The sequence below is a fragment of the Tauraco erythrolophus genome, chromosome 1, assembly GCF_009769465.1.
Source record: "Tauraco erythrolophus isolate bTauEry1 chromosome 1, bTauEry1.pri, whole genome shotgun sequence".
Taxonomy (NCBI): Eukaryota; Metazoa; Chordata; class Aves; order Musophagiformes; family Musophagidae; genus Tauraco; species Tauraco erythrolophus.
This window is the reverse complement of record NC_141465.1, coordinates 79,961,557-79,977,523: the sequence shown is the minus strand read 5'-3', so window position 1 is coordinate 79,977,523 and position 15,967 is coordinate 79,961,557. Positions and strand designations below refer to the sequence as shown.

The following is a 15,967-nucleotide window of genomic DNA, read 5'->3' as shown; positions in this document are numbered from 1 at the left end:
ATGCGTGTGTTTACTGAACAGTATATGCATATGAAGTGAACGATATAAATTGGGAGGCTCCATAATGAGCCTTATACTTTGTATTGCAGAGGTAAAATGTGTATTAGTAGCTGACATCACGCTATATGTTACTTTAGGAGTATAATAATATAAATCAGATTCTCATGCAGAGTCATTAAAAAAATGCAGAAGAGGGCTGAATGTTGTCACGCGTCCTCCCAGCTTTCACTGGAAATAGTTGATTCTGCTAAAGCTGAGCTATCACCAGTGCTGATCAGAGTGTTAGCAGATGAAGGACCTCTTTGCACAGCTATGGAGCAGTGCTGGTAAGATGTAAAGGATCTTCACTTCAGAATCGTTTTCCACAGCTGTATTCACTGATTGGTTTCTTTTGTCAATATACACATTCTGAAGTGCACTAGTAGTTGTCTTTCCATGTGTGGAGGTAGCAAAAGACTGAAAAGGGTGAATATTTTTTTTTGTTAAACAGAGAAGGGGAAGGTAGAGCATTTTAGACTGCTTAGCTTCATTTCTGTTATTAAGAATAAAAAGCTGAAATATTTAGAAGCTAAGTAGAAAAACATATCAAGTTGATAAGTAACAAGGAAACTGTGTTTACTGGAGGCAGGTGGGTCAAGCTAATCTAATGTCCCTGTATGGAAATGGAACCATAATGTGAGTATGTAAGAAGCACAGATGTTAAGTCACTTGTCTTTCCTAAGTCTTTTTGCGCCAGTCAACATGCCATTCTTATAAGTTAAGTAGGGAATTGTCTTGATTAAATTACCACTAAACAGATGCAAAGCTTTTTTGGAAACCTGCATTTGATTGCTTAGCAAGTGTTCACATCAGAATAGAAAGACACTTCAGTTGTGGTTCTTAGGCAAGTACAGCCACTGTTTTCACTACTGTATTGAATGATGAAATAATCAGTGTGCTCTCAACAAGTGAGGGAGGGCAATAAAGAGCTCATATGCAGGCTGGAAAATAGAGCTAGAATTCAAAATAGCAAAATGCCATTCAGTGGGGACATATGCAGATTACCCTTTTAGGCAGGATTAAAATAAATTGAAGGTTGGAGAAGGACTGGCTCAGCAGTGGCTCTGTTGCAGTGATGTAGAGAGCTTAGTGATTCCAGGTAAACATGAGTTGGAGAAGCGATGCTATTCCAAAACAGGTTAACAAAACATTTTTGAAATGCCTAGTACAGGCAGAGCTATATATGAATTTGAAACTAAACGTATATCTTGTCCACTTAAGCACCTCATTTGGGCAATTTAGACTTCCCTTTGAAAGTCTTTAGGATTAAGTTCAACTACGTAGAGGCAGAATGGACCCCCTTTATGACTGAAAGAGGCCGGACTGTTCATTTTAATGAAAAGAAGAGACATTTATAACAGTTTTCAGGAGTAGGATTAATCATGTAGCTTCTCTGAACTAGTCACCCTCTTTCTCTGTATAAATAGAGGAGAAAAGCAGTGTGATTCATCTTATTTCCATGTGGACATCTAAACTAGGTCAGATGAGTCATGCCATGATCTTCTCTGCTGATTAGCTGAGATATAGACTCATCTACTTTGGAGATGCATTTGGTCTTCGGAGACGTCTACAATCAGGCAGTTGGTAGTGCTGCAGCAAGAGTTGCAAAAAAGATCTTAGAGCATCTACAAATAGTGGTAGAGTCAAAGGCTATTAGCATCCCCAGTAAAGCTGTTTAGTAAAAGTAGAAAATACACTGGTTATACTAGTGATCTTTGTGCAAGTGAAAAAATGTAGCATTTGAAAAGGCAAATTAACTTTTATACATATTTGGAAATAATTTAGTGATATATTTGGAGAGAATTTAGTGAAGGTTAAAGAGCATTAAGACATAAAGCTTAAGGGAGTAATTTCATGAACCCATATTTACGTAATTATTCATACTACAGCAAACATAATTGATTTATGTTTTAATCTAACATCTGTTGTTCTTTGGTCCATGGAGTGAGCTCTAACTAAACATTAATAGTCATTAAAAAACATCATGCCAAACAAAACCAGAAAATAATAGGTGAGATAATGTAATGAAAAGAAAGGATTGCTATTAAAGAACTGGATTTCAAAAATTTTCATAGAGTAGACTACGTCTTGACAAGATACATAGGCTTTATAAAGGCATCCGGACTATATGAAAAAAATCCAGGTTTTGACAACTGGTTCATTGGTGCCATGAGGCCAGAGAGCTGGACTGAAAAATTAGATGGGCTTTCCCCTTCACCAGGGCCATTCTAGCTGATACAAGCCACAAGTGCAGTAGCTCTCTCAGAAGCCATAGGGAGAAACATCCCTCTGCCAGGTGGGGTTGTTGTTAGATGGTGTTTTTTTGTGTTTGTGGAGTCTTTTTTGTTTGTTTGTTTTTCTACAGATATACTCAATAGGGGTATAGTTAACAGTCTTACCTGAGTACACGGGAACCAATAAACAATATGTAATGGGTTTTTACCTTTTTCATAGTAAAAGCCATTCTGTTAAAACAGCTTGAACATCATGGAGCATATCCAGAACTTTCATCTCAAGAGGTTTTGTTGCAGGCTTGAATAATTGCACAGAAACCAGTAAGAGTGTTAGTAGGGAGGAAGAAGAAAGCAAGCAAAGGTGATTAACAGCTGTGTGTGCATTCAACAGCGTGTATGAATTGGAAGTAGAGCTAAAGGCAAGTGCCAAAGCTACTAGCAACAGTGGATCATTTAACATGTTTTGTTTAGTTTAGTTTCTAAAGAATGGGTTATGAGTTGGTGCAGAAATGAATTGTATTAAAATCAGGAGTCATCTGGGTAAGAAAAGGTGTGTCGAAATAGACTATTCCAATCCATATCAGTATCTGATCCTAAGATGTTGTCATCAAAAGCAGCAACACAGAATATTCTGTACAACTGTCATGAAAAATTCCTTCTAGAAACAATTTCTCTTTCCTGAGACTTCGTTAGTGTTGAAATGTCTTCTGAATTTCACTTAAGTTTGATAAGTTTAAGAAATGCACACTTAAAAGACATTTTTTTTCGTCTTATTTTTTCTCAATAAAAATGAAGTGAAGCAAAGTGAAGTGAAAGATAATAAACACATCTAATCTCTTACTAGACTCTTTGGAGGTTCCTTGAAACCCATGATGTGTAGTCATATGTTAAGTAAACAAACTCTTCAGATTTGTTTAACTGACTGGTGTGATGATTTTTAGTGTGGAATTCCTCAGACTATCAGATGGAGGAATTCACCAAACCTCAACCAACACTTAGAAGAAAGCTGTCAGATTAAATATTCAGTGATACAAAATGAATGTATGTAGTTGTTTGATGTGCAGGAAATGTTGATCTGTAGTGTTGCATCTGCTAGGACCTGATTATCATTTCACTTTAACCCGAATAATTTGAAAATCAGCTTACTGAATTTGAGTGAGTATTACCAGCATAAAACTGGGATAAGTGAAAAAAAAAAATCTAAAAATCAAGTTCTAAACTTTCAAATACAAGGACAAAAGCTTCATCTTATGTCAGTCATCATCATAGCGCTATGGAAATCTTCTTGAGGTTGTTCTTTCTCTTCATGTGTAATTCTTCTGTGATTCCCTGATATTTACTTTTTATAAAGATAGCATGTAAAAGTCATCATGCTCAGGCAACCCTCTGGAAACCACATATTTCATTCTAAGGAAAACATGCTCCCAGCTATGCAGAAAGAAAGAGGATTTGTATAAATACATTAGAAGTTTGTCATTTGTCTACCACTAAGACCACTTTGTAGAAGAAGCATGATCATCTCAGCTCTTTATTTGTATAAATTGCAGTATTGTATTTTGGTTTATGACACTTTCTCTTAATACCAGTTCCTTACAAAAATCCTAGGGATTCCCACTGACTAAATATAGACCTTTATATCTGAACAATTTGTTCTAACGTCCTTTTATAGCTGAGGGAGAGGAACAAGCACTTCCAGAGAGCAGTTAATCTCAACCAAAAGTAGCCATCTGAAGTCATATAGATGGATCATGCCTTAGAAATTCTTGTTTCCCTCACCTGACTTTTAGGGAGCTTCAGGTGACTAGCTCACATACATATGTTTGAAGTTATGTGAGATGAATTTTCCCCTTTTAATCAAATAATTTCCTGATCCTCCTATCTCAACATCATCCTGCTGTAAATTCCAGGTGTCCCTTTTCTAATAATACCCTTTTCGTACATCTGAGATTACGTGCCTTCCTTATTTATTACAGCAAATGTGCGAAAATGCATATTATAAATCGTTATCAATTTAATGTCCTTTTGCAAGCCCTGCACAACATTTTACATCAAGAGATTTTCAAACAGCTTCATCATATGATACCAGTTGTAAAGCTGTGATCCGTCGGTGACGTGGACAGTGGCATGGAGTGCACCCTCAGCAAGTTCGCCGATGACACCAAGCTGTGTGGTGCCGTCGACACGCTGGAAGGGAGGGATGCCATCCAGAGGGACCTCGACAGGCTGGAGAGGTGGGCCCGTACCAACCTCATGAAGTTTAACCAGGCCAAGTGCAAGGTCCTACATCTGGGTCATGGCAATCCCAGGCACAAATACAGACTGGGCGGAGAATGGATCGTGAGCAGCCCTGAGGAGAAGGACTTGGGAGTACTGGTGGACGAGAAGCTCAATATGAGCCGGCAATGTGCTCTTGCGGCCCAGAAGGCCAACCGTGTCCTGGGCTGCATCAAGAGGAGCGTGGCCAGCAGGTCAAGGGAGGTGATTCTCCCCCTCTACTCTGCCCTCGTGAGACCTCACTTGGAGTATTGCGTCCAGTTCTGGAGTCCCCAACATAAGAAGGACATGGACCAGTTGGAGAGGGTCCAGAGGAGGGCCACGAAGATGATAAGAGGGCTGGAGCACCTTTCCTATGAGGACAGGCTGAAAGAGTTGGGGCTGTTCAGCCTGGAGAAGAGGAGGCTCCGGGGTGACCTTATAGCGGTCTTCCAGTACCTCAAGGGGGCCTACAAGAAAGATGGGGAGAGGCTGTTCAAGAGGGCCAGTTGTGACAGGACAAGGGGTAATGGTTTTAAAATAGAGGGAGGTAGATTCAGGTTGGATATTAGGAAAAAATTTTTTACCATGAGAGTTGTAGAACACTGGAACAGGTTGCCCAGAGAGGTGGTGGATGCTCCATCCCTGGAGACGTTCAAGGCCCGGTTGGATGAGGCCCTGAGCAACCTGATCTAGTTGGAGATATCCCTGTTCCTTGCAGGGGGGTTGGACTAGATGACCTTTGAAGGTCCCTTCCAGCCCTAACCATTCTATGATTCTATGATTCTATGATCCCCTGAAGTGTTCTGCTTGCAACTCTGAGCAAGGTGAGTAAGCAACATATTCAGAATTTAGAAATATTTTCCTTCAATGAGAAAGCATTGCTTGTGAAATAACACAAAAAAAGAGGAAAGGTAAACAGAATCCAAGAGGAAAACACAATTTTGGTAGAGCTCTATTTATGGTTAGATATTTCTTCTCCTGGCACCATACAAAACAATTTGCTCCTGTTGCTTCCAAAATGACAAGATGCATGGTCTCATGATCATCACTATTAAAAGGTTAAAAAAAGGAGGGGGAAAAAAAAAGTTTTGGGAGAAAAGTGGAATCAGTGATTATAACTAGATAAAATAATAAATATGTGATATTCATTCATATGATTATTATTCATTCATTCATTCATATGACACTCATTCAGTGTTAAAATATCATCTATCAAGGTGTGGTTAAATACTTGACATTCCAATTACAATTTAGGAGGATGTTAAATAGCAGATTCTAAGGCTAGATGTTTTAAAATCAACAGTAGCAAGTTCTAACAAAAAGTTCAAAAAGAATTTTCTGAACCATTGGTGATGATTTTCTTTAAGTTATAAAAATTATTGAAGCTCCAGAGAACTGGAAAAAAGATAACTTTATTCCAACATTTTATAAAAAATAAATGCAAGACTTGGAGATCAGTGTCAGGTCAGCTGAACGTGAGTCTTGTTGCAGTGCTGGGCCTGTTCTTGAATGTATAAATAAGAGGATGGAGAAGGAAAAGAAAAAAACCACACCTGGATATGTTGATTTGGATTGAAAATTCTACATGGCAAAATAATCAGTATCAGAATTATTAAGAAAAGATTAACACTGAGTTATGATATTAAGTAGATTATAAAAGAGAACGAGAAGTACCATTATCAATTCACACCAGCTAAAAGACGAAGCACAATCATGAGTTAAATTCATCTCACCTGACTTTGGGACATATTTTTCTAGATTCTAGAGTAGTGTTCCTCAGGCGTCAGTACTGAGGCCAGTGCTGTTTAACATCTTTGTTGGCAACGTGGACAGTGGGATCGACTGCACCCTCGGCAAGTTTGCAGATGACACCAAGTTGTGTGGTGTTGTGGACACGCTGGAGGCAAGGGATGCCATCCAGAGGGACCTTGACAGGCTGAAGAGATGGGCCTGTGAGAACCTCATGAAGTTCAGCAAGGCCAAGTGCAAGGTCCTGCACATGGGCCAGGGCAATGCCAAGCACAAATACAGGCTGGACAGAGAATGGATTGAGAGCAGCCCTGAGGAGAAGGACTTGGGAGTGTTGGTTGATGAGAACCTCAACATGAGCCGGCAATGTGCGCTTACAGCTCAGAAAGTCAACTGCATCCTGGGCAGCATCAGGTCAAGGGAGGTGATTCTGCCCCTCTACTCTGCTCTTGTGAGACCCCACCTGGAGTACTGTGTTTAGCTCTGGAGTCCTCAGCACAGGAGAGACATGGACCCATTGGAGTGGGTCCAGAGGAGGGCCACAAAGATGATCTGAGGGCTGCAGCACCTCTCCTATGAAGACAGGCTGAGAGAGTTGGGATTGTTTAGCCTGGAGAAGAGAAGGCTCTGGGGAGACCTTCTGGCAGCCTTCCAGTACCTAGAGGGGAATTACAGGAAAGCTGGAGAGGGACTTTTTGCAAGGGTGTGTAGTGATAGGACAAGGGACAATGATTTTAAACTGAAAGAGGGGAGATTTCAATTATATCTAAGGAAGAAATACTTCTCTCTGAAGGTGATGAAGCACTGGAACAGTTTGCCCAGAGAAGCTGTGGATGCCTCATCCCTGGAAGTGTTCAAGGCCAGGTTGTATGAGACTTGATCTAGAGGAGGGTGTCCCTGCCCATGGCAGGGAGATTGGAACTAGATGATCTTTAAGGTTCCTTCTAACCCAAACCATTCTATGATTCTATGACTATGTATGTAACACTGGATGGATTACTTTCTTTTCCATAATTACTCTTTTCCGTAAGTTTTCAATGCTTTTTGCTAGGCTATAAACTGTACCTGAGACGTTCACCTTGACTCTAATAGGACAATGTATGCAAGATACACTTAATTGGATTATAAATCATGAAGAGAGTTTGATGCTTCTGCATTATTTGCACTGCCCATACACAGGACGAAAATATATGAGATCACTGAACATGAGTGGCAATTGGCAACAGGTTGATTCTTTCCCATAGGATTTTTCATGTCTTATAATATTATTAGGTTTTTCAGCTTTTGCTGGCATTTAGTTATCTGGATTCCTGTATGTTATGGGCTGATACTTAAGTTAATCCAGACTCATCAGTTTCGAATCCCCTCCAGACTGTGAAAGGTGTTCTTGCTAAATACTATGTCCATAGTTCAAGGATGGATTTTAGCCTATCTGATTATAAAGTCCTACACCTTACCCTGACTAAGTGTGAATTAATTTATAATATGTAATGTAGGCTGGTGATTAATAATTAAAAGGTTTCACACCTTACTGGCTCACTACTGCTACTGGATTTTTAATTTATTAGACCATCTTTGTGTTAAGTACTATAGATGTATCAAAACTTAATACTCAATTTAAACTATGCATTTTCTCATTTAGCAGCTTGTATAGAACATTCATCTGTGTGAAGGGGAAACTTAAGAAAATGCAGTTGCTTTTATAACAATGTGATTCCATGGAAATTTCTTTTAAATTAATTTTCTAAGGTACCTGTAGTAGAAAGACACTTTGCCAAAACTTGAGAATTGCAGGGCTGATTTAAAATCCAGTCCAAATTCTGTTTCATTCAATGCAGTATTTCCATTAAATTTCATTAATGTGCAGGAATAAAAAACCAAGATTTCTTTTTCTTCTCTTTGTGAGTTCTCTTTTTTCTGGTAAACAAGTCGTATGTACATTTTTTTGTCTCCTTTTAAAGCCAGTGATCCACTGGACTGATTAATACATTGTGGTATCTTTATAATTTAAAACTACCTATGGCTCTCAGGAACAGACAGGTTAAAGGAAGTGAATGAAAGACTGCAAATCTTCTCAGGCAACAACCTAGTAGTTATTTTACATCACTTTGTGATCACTTTGTTAAATACACTGTTTTCAACAAAAATATGTACTGATATGAAGGATCAACTGAATAAATGCAATACAAAAACCAAAAAAGTTCTCACCTACATTTTTTTTCTGTAGCCTTGTGTTTTGTTCCTTCTTAGCAAAACCAGGGCGATATTACTGTGCTTTCAAAAAAATTACGGGTTAATATAGACAACCCTGATTTTTGACTTAGGAGTGTACAAATCATGATTTTAAGTGTAGTCAAATGAAAACAAAGTTGACACGTCACCCATGGTAAATGCAAGACATTATTCACAGTAGTGCTGCAGGAGGTGTCTGTAGGATATTGTATAGTGGTTACTACAAAGGTCTCATAAAGAATGGAGATAACAGGCACTGAGCCTGCAGGTTAAAAAATCATTTAATAACAATAAAAAAAAGCTTGTCTGGCTCATCCTGGTTGTATTTAAAATGTCTTTTATATGTATTGGATTTATACTGATTGAAAACTCATTGCTTCTTTTATGTGGCTGAATAATTAAGATGGATGTTGTCAGTCTTGGGCGCCTAGACTTGAAAGACAGAGAACCACGTTGTGAAATCTATCGTACTCTTACAGTATTGAGCCAACATAACTTGATTTGTCATCGAAGTCTCTGAAAGTGTTGTAAATGACATAGATTGTCATCATCAGGTGTTCACAGGAGCCGTTCAATATTGAAAGTAAACATAGGTCTGCTTTGCTGTCTGTCATTCTTCAAGCTGTCTGAAAGCAAAACAAATTTCTGGAATAGCTTTGGCGGTTATAAAGTAGGAAACATGCCAGTAAAATAAACCTGATGATTAACAAATTTTGTAAGAAATCCTGGAAAGACAATTAAACAGCTTGATGCAGAGTCATAAACACGAGTGGCTAGTATTATCATATGCTTTTTAGAAAAGCACAAATAGTCAATCATGCAGCTGATTATTGTACTCGTTCATCTGTGGGTTGCTGGGGTGCTAGCAATGTAGTTCAATCGTGAAGGTTTGTTATTGTTTATACCACATTGTAAAATCTATTGATTATCCGTTTGCAGCATGATTTATTCTTTCATCTAATATTTGTGCTCTTGGTAATAAGATACCGCAGCCATGGAATGTAACAAACATTTTAGGTCACATACTTTATGGCTTTCGTCTAGGAAAAAGTAATAATAAAAAATTGAGAAGGGTCATAAAAACCTTTTTCATGTCGTTCTAACGCGAGCATTATAACATCTTTATTTTACTAACATTACCTACATTAACAAATTTCATCTGAAGCACTGGCAAAATTTGTGTGAAAGAATCAATCTGCAGGTACAAAAATAGCCATTTTCCTAGGAGGCTTTAGTATTCTTCACACTTTATTATTTTAACCATCTAAACCAAGAATCAATTTGACTTAAATTTTTTGTCTTTGTTATTCTGGCTTCTCCAAGCTTTTATATAAAGAGTTCTTAAGTCAGTGATAACTGGGTATCTAGAATTTAGTTCAGTTGTCTAGGCAAAGCCATTTAGTACCGTTTTAAATGCAAAACATCTACACAAAGCCTGCAAGTGTGACACAGGACCTGCAGGATACCCATGCCCTTCTGGACAGATAAACAGAATCTACCATGGGAAATAGTACTAAACCCTCTTAGGCAACTAAGTAACGCCTCCATAGTAGGATTGTACTTTCTTTGCATTCCTTGTTCTCTCCGATAAAAATGAGACATAATCTACAGTAGGATATTTAGGGCTGTAATTTAGCTGTCCATGTATATGTGCCTCTATGTAAGCTAGATGTCCAAACTGCCTTTATAGCTGGTGGAGATCTCATCCTGAGTTCAGTTGCCTTAAAGTGGGCGTCTTGATCAATCTAATAAGCCCTATCTGATACGTTGTGTCTCATCTGAGGATGAGATGGATATGGGTCTCCCCGTATCCAGAAGGATATGGGTCTCCCATACACAGGCGCACACCTACAAACATGGGGTGCGGTGTTGGTGTCTCAAGTATGATCTGGCATAAGATGCTGAGGTTGAGATGTCACAGAGCCGGTGGTGATGCAAGCATCTGTGGTCTACAGAGTTACTCAGCCAACACTTCTGCGTGTGAACTCATGGGATAAACTGAAGCCACTGTGCTGTATTGAATAGGTCTCCGTTGGTGGGAGCCTAGCTCCATGCAGGGTCCTGACTTTAGGAGTCTGGCTTCTGAAAGAAATCAAACCCTTTGCTGAATGTTGTGGTTTAGCCCCAGCTGGCAACTAACCACCATGTAGCCACTGACTCACTCCTTTCCCCCTGGTGGGATGGAGAGGAGAAAATACAACAGAAGGCTCAAGGGTCGAGACAAGGACATGGAGGGATCACTCACCAATGATGGTCACGAGCAAAATGGACTTGATTTGGGGGAAAAATCAATTTAATTCATTACCAGTCACATCAGACTGGATAATAAGAAACAAAGCCAGATCTTAAAAACACCTTCCTCCCACCCCTCCCTTCTTCCCGGCTCTGCCTCCTCCCCTCCAGCAGCACAGGAGGATGGGGAATGGGGGCTGTGGTCAGTTTGTCACGTGTTGTTTCTGCCACTCCTTCCTCTACAGGGGGAGGACTCCTTACACTCTTCCCCTGCTCCAACATGAGGTCTTTTCCCATGGGAAACAGTTCCCCACCAACTTCTCTGACGTTAGTCTTTCCCACGAGGTGCAGTCCTTCAGCAACAGACTGCCCCAGCGTGAGCTTCCCACGGAGTCACAGCCTTTGGGCACGGCCACCTGCTCTGGCGCAGACTTCTCCACGGAGTCTCTCATGTCTCAGCGGGGCCACTGCCATCTCACCGCAGGCTGCGGGGCAATCCCGGCTCTGGCACCTCCTCCCGCTCCATCCGCAGTGATCCGGTGTCGGTGTGGCCGTTTCTCTCACGTCTCACTCCTCTCTGCTGCAGCTGCTATGGGCCCGGTCGGCCCGACAAACCCTGGCAGCCCGGGCAGGACGAGCTCCATCCAGCAGCTGCTTCAGGAGCAGGGAGCTTCCGAGCGCTCCAAGCTGCGGCCGCCACCCCCCGCCAGGGGACGGGGAGGGTGTGGGGAGTGCAGCCCAGCGCTGGCGCCTTCCCCTTCTGGCTGCCGCAGATCCCGCCTTTCTCCCTTCTTAAATGTGTTGTTTGCAGGAGCGCTGCTGGGCTCAGCCCTGGCCAGATGTGGGTCTGACTCAGAGCCAGGGAAGAAGCTTCCAGCAGCTCCTCACAGGGGCCACCTCTGTAGCCCTTTCCCTGCCACCAAAACCCTGCCACACAAACCCAGTGCACTGCATCACGGTGGTATTCGGCACGTGTGAATGATTACAGTGAAATTCACTTGAGGAGAGGTGCGCATACATATGTGCCTTAGTAATGAAAAAAAACCCAACGATCAATAGGATGCACTTTCCTACTTTTTGCTGTGGGAGTCTACACATTCTTTTTTATGTATATGTCAGAGGAATGGAAAAGAGGGAGATAGCAAAGTCAGTCTTAAGGTTAGTGTGAAATATGAAACTCAGAGTTAATAGGTAATAGATAGCAGAGGAATAGAGGTACTGTCTGATTTGTAAGCATGTATCTCGTTTTTACCAGAGAAAAACAAAGAATGCATAGAAAGTATAAGCAGATTAGTTTAATGTGTCTTCTCTGTGGTCTTTTCACAAAGTGCAATTTCAAACTCCGGTACTGAAGTCAGTGACAGCCATTTCACTGACCTGAGTGAGCTTTTTATCGGAATGTAAGACATTTGTTCTTATGCATAGATATATATTAAAGATGTGATAGCCAGTTCTTTCTTTTTAAATAAAAATAATGATCTTTTCTTGTTGTTACAGAAATCTTTGAAATGCTTATCAGACTGGCTGAGAATTACACAAGCACACTTTTCTGCGATGCGTATAGAAACATGGCTGCTGAGGCTACTACACGTGTTCAGGAGTTTTTCACAGATGTTGGACTCTTCGTATTTGGCACAGACATTAGCACAGAGGAATTTGTCAACAGATTTTTTGACACCCTGTTCCCAGTAGTCTACAACCACGTGATTAACCCTGGTCTGACAGACATTTCGCTGGAATACGCAGAGTGTCTCCGAATGGTGAGAAGGGACATCAGGCCCTTTGGTAACGTTCCCAAAAAGGCCGTAGGACAGATGGGAAGATCACTGTTACCCAGCCGGACTTTCTTGCAGGCTCTGAATCTGGGGATTGAAGTGATCAATACGACAGATCATCTGCATTTCTCTAAAGACTGCAGCAGAGCTTTACTGAGAATGCAGTACTGCCCTCATTGCCAAGGGCTGACTTTAAGTAAGCCCTGCATGGGCTACTGCCTCAATGTCATCCGGGGCTGCTTGGCTAACGTGGCAGAAGTTGATCTTCATTGGCGGGGATATATCCAGTCCCTGGAGGAGCTCTCGAGTGCCATGAGTGGAACATACGACATTGAGCATGTGCTTCTCAACTTTCATTCACTTGTTAATGATGCTCTCCTACAGGCTCGTGTCAATGGGCCAGAATTGTCTGAGCAGGTAAGGAGCTGTTTTTATCCACACTTGGTTCAAACATGACACTAAGAAAAGTAACACTGATAACTGTTGCTTCTTTGGCCATTTATATGGTGATGAACACATTTGTGTCCGAGTTCAGCTTTATTTGACGATGCATTTTTCCAGCACTGCCAGTTTTTATTTTAATCATGCACATGACCTACTAATTTCCCATATTCTGTTCACAAGTTTAATATCAAGTGGAGATTCAACATTTCGGCAGCATTTACAGTAAAGACTTTTCAAAATGAAAAGAATTATTGCGTGGAATTTATCTTTTCCCATTTCCCGTGAAACCACAGCTTTTTTCAAAAATTTTGCCGAGTGAAAATTTTTGTTGCACAATCCAATGGAAAATTCTATTCTTTCACCCTTTTTATTTAGAAGTTAATGCTTTCAGTAGATGCACTGAGTAGCTTTAGGTTTAACTTTACAACTGTGACTGTTAAGTTCTGCTGAACAAGAGTGAGCAATGCAATGTGTTGTTAAGTTTGGAAGCTTAAAATATTAATGACAGGAACGCAAATTATCTAGTGAAAAACTAATTCCACAAATATTCTATAAAAATAGAATAATACCCTAGCATTTGTGTAAATGAGAATGTTAAATCTCAGCAATAATGTTTGTTTGCAGATTGGAAACTTATTATACAACATACTGAGAATAATTTTTGTCAACACAAAAAATATTTTTCATGAACTTAAGAAAATTGTTTAATCGCTTCATTATTATCTTATATGCATATAACAATAAATTTAAACAATCTTTCTCTTAGATACCAATGACCTGTCTTAAAGAGCCTATGACTTTGCATATATTATTTGCATAATTTTGTAGGTTTCAGAGAAGGTAGCACAGTTCATTTGTAACGTGAGCTAAGTCCTTCCTTACATATACATAAGAGAAAAAGGAAGTTATATGAGAGCTATGTTAGCTGTGAATGCATGAAGTGAAGAATGTTAAGATACTGTTAGGGAAAATACATGTTACCTAGCTACACATTAGAAGGAAAGCTAGTAAGCTAGTATATCTACAAATTTATGCAGGTTATGTAAGTAGCAAAATTTAAATTCTTCCTATGTTATATTTAATCCAGAATATGTTTTGTAATTGTATTTTTTCCTGCATTCTCACATACAGATTTCATTGTCAGTGTCATATTCTGTGTTTAATGATGGATTGAATATCTTGATCTGGGGAGATGCCTTTAGTTTTACAGTATACACAGGTCTAAACAGAGTGCCAGGGTGTCACTGGGGTGTGGCATCAGCTGAGGTGCAGTAATATTTCTAGGACTACCACAGCCTGCCTCTTTACGTGACTAGCTGAAGTTGAAGCAGCGTCTTCTGCAGAGCAGCTGATATGACCTCTGACAATAAGCAACTTGACTTAATATAATAAATAGAGGATTCTTCATTTTTTCATTTCTTGCTAAAACCCACAGTCTATTGAAATGGGTTTTTCATCCTGCTTGTAGTCAGTGATTAACAGGGAAATTACCCATTTCTATGAATTTCCCATTTTATCTGCGTTATACCAGCCAGCTACATTAGCCAGAATCTGCTGCAGCTGCACCTCCTTGAGAAAAATGGATATATCTGATCTAGTTGAGAGGCGTCCCTGCCCATGACAGGGAGGTTGGATTAGATGATCTCTGAGGTCCCTTCCAGCCTATGCCATTCTATGATTCTATGATTCATTCTATGATTTTTTAAAAAAAGGTTTTTCACTAACAGTTTGGTTCAAAAGTGGCTTACTAGTGTCTAATTCCTAATATGTTTCAGAGCTACAGTTGCCTTTTAGAGATATTCCCTGTTCCTCCTCAGATTTTTGAGGGAACTCTTTTGCCTACAATTTTCAGGAATAAGCTAGAATAAGAAAATAAAGGATTGAGGGAAGGACTTCTGTTACCTATTTCATCCTGGGTCATTTAGTTTGAAAAGTTTTACACTTGGATTTTAATCAGTGAACCGTCATTGGCCCAGACTTAAAAGACTCTCAGCACACTCATGTTTTCAAAATGAAAGTTTTTACTCTCCAGAATAGTATATTTCACTCGATTTTAGTACAAAAGTAAATGGGTGAAGAGCCCTTCACCCAGTGTTTTGGCTTAATGAAAATTTCACATTGATCCAAAATAAAAGACTTTATTTTGATGTTCCCGAAAACTCTACGCCTTCCTTCTGCCCTTCCCTCATACGATGTAAGGAATACTAAAATTTCTTATGTCATGATATTTTATGCCAATGTGTTTGTTTGAAGATCAAGTGTTTACTTCTGTTGTGTTATCTTCTCAGATAGAATCACTTCCAAACTTGAAGAACTAAATATTTCATTTTTCATAGAATCTTAGAATCATAAAATGGTTAGAGTTGGAAAGGACCTTAAAGATCATCTAGTTCCAACGCCCCTGCTGTGGGCAGGGACACCTTCCACTACATTATGTTGCTCAAAGTCTCATCACTGAAAGCCTTGAACACTTTCGGGGATGAGGCATCCACAACTTCTCTGGGCAACCTATTCCAGTGCTTCACCACCCTCAGAGTGAATCATTTCTTCCTTATATCTGATCTAAATCTACGCTCTTTCAGCTTAAAGCCATTGCCCCTCGTCCTGTCACTGCATGCCCTTGTAAAAAGTCCCTCTCCAGAAAAGTTCTCTCCACTCAATCTGCATCAGACCTATGCATTTAGACATACCTTTCACTTAATCTCTGTGTTATAATTGACCAGTCCTTTCTCTCTTTGATCTATAGTTTGGTCAGATAAGACTATGATGAATTGATCCCTTGAAACATGATGATCTAGTCAGTCAGTTCTGATTTGCTGAGTATGGCTTGAGTATATTTCATATTTGCCCATACATTAGGTATCAAGACCTAATTCTGACATGTAATAAAGACAGTGTTTCAGCTTTAAGAGGCAGAGGACATGAATTCTCTTGAAATTGGCTCATTAATATTTATTTATTTTATCTTCAGAGTGACTCATGAACTGTTTCAAATTTTGATAAGCA

General features: G+C 39.8%; 1 protein-coding gene across 2 annotated transcripts in view; it reads left to right on the top strand.

Annotated features, from left to right (window-relative positions):
* GPC5 (glypican 5) overlaps positions 1-15,967 on the top strand; it is a 795,927-nt gene that overhangs the window by 117,488 nt on the left and 662,472 nt on the right. For both annotated transcript variants that reach the window (XM_086620082.1, XM_086620076.1), the window contains exon 3: positions 12,240-12,934. In XM_086620082.1, the coding sequence (XP_086476208.1) occupies positions 12,240-12,934 (695 nt within the window). The remainder of the gene's footprint in view (positions 1-12,239; positions 12,935-15,967) is intronic.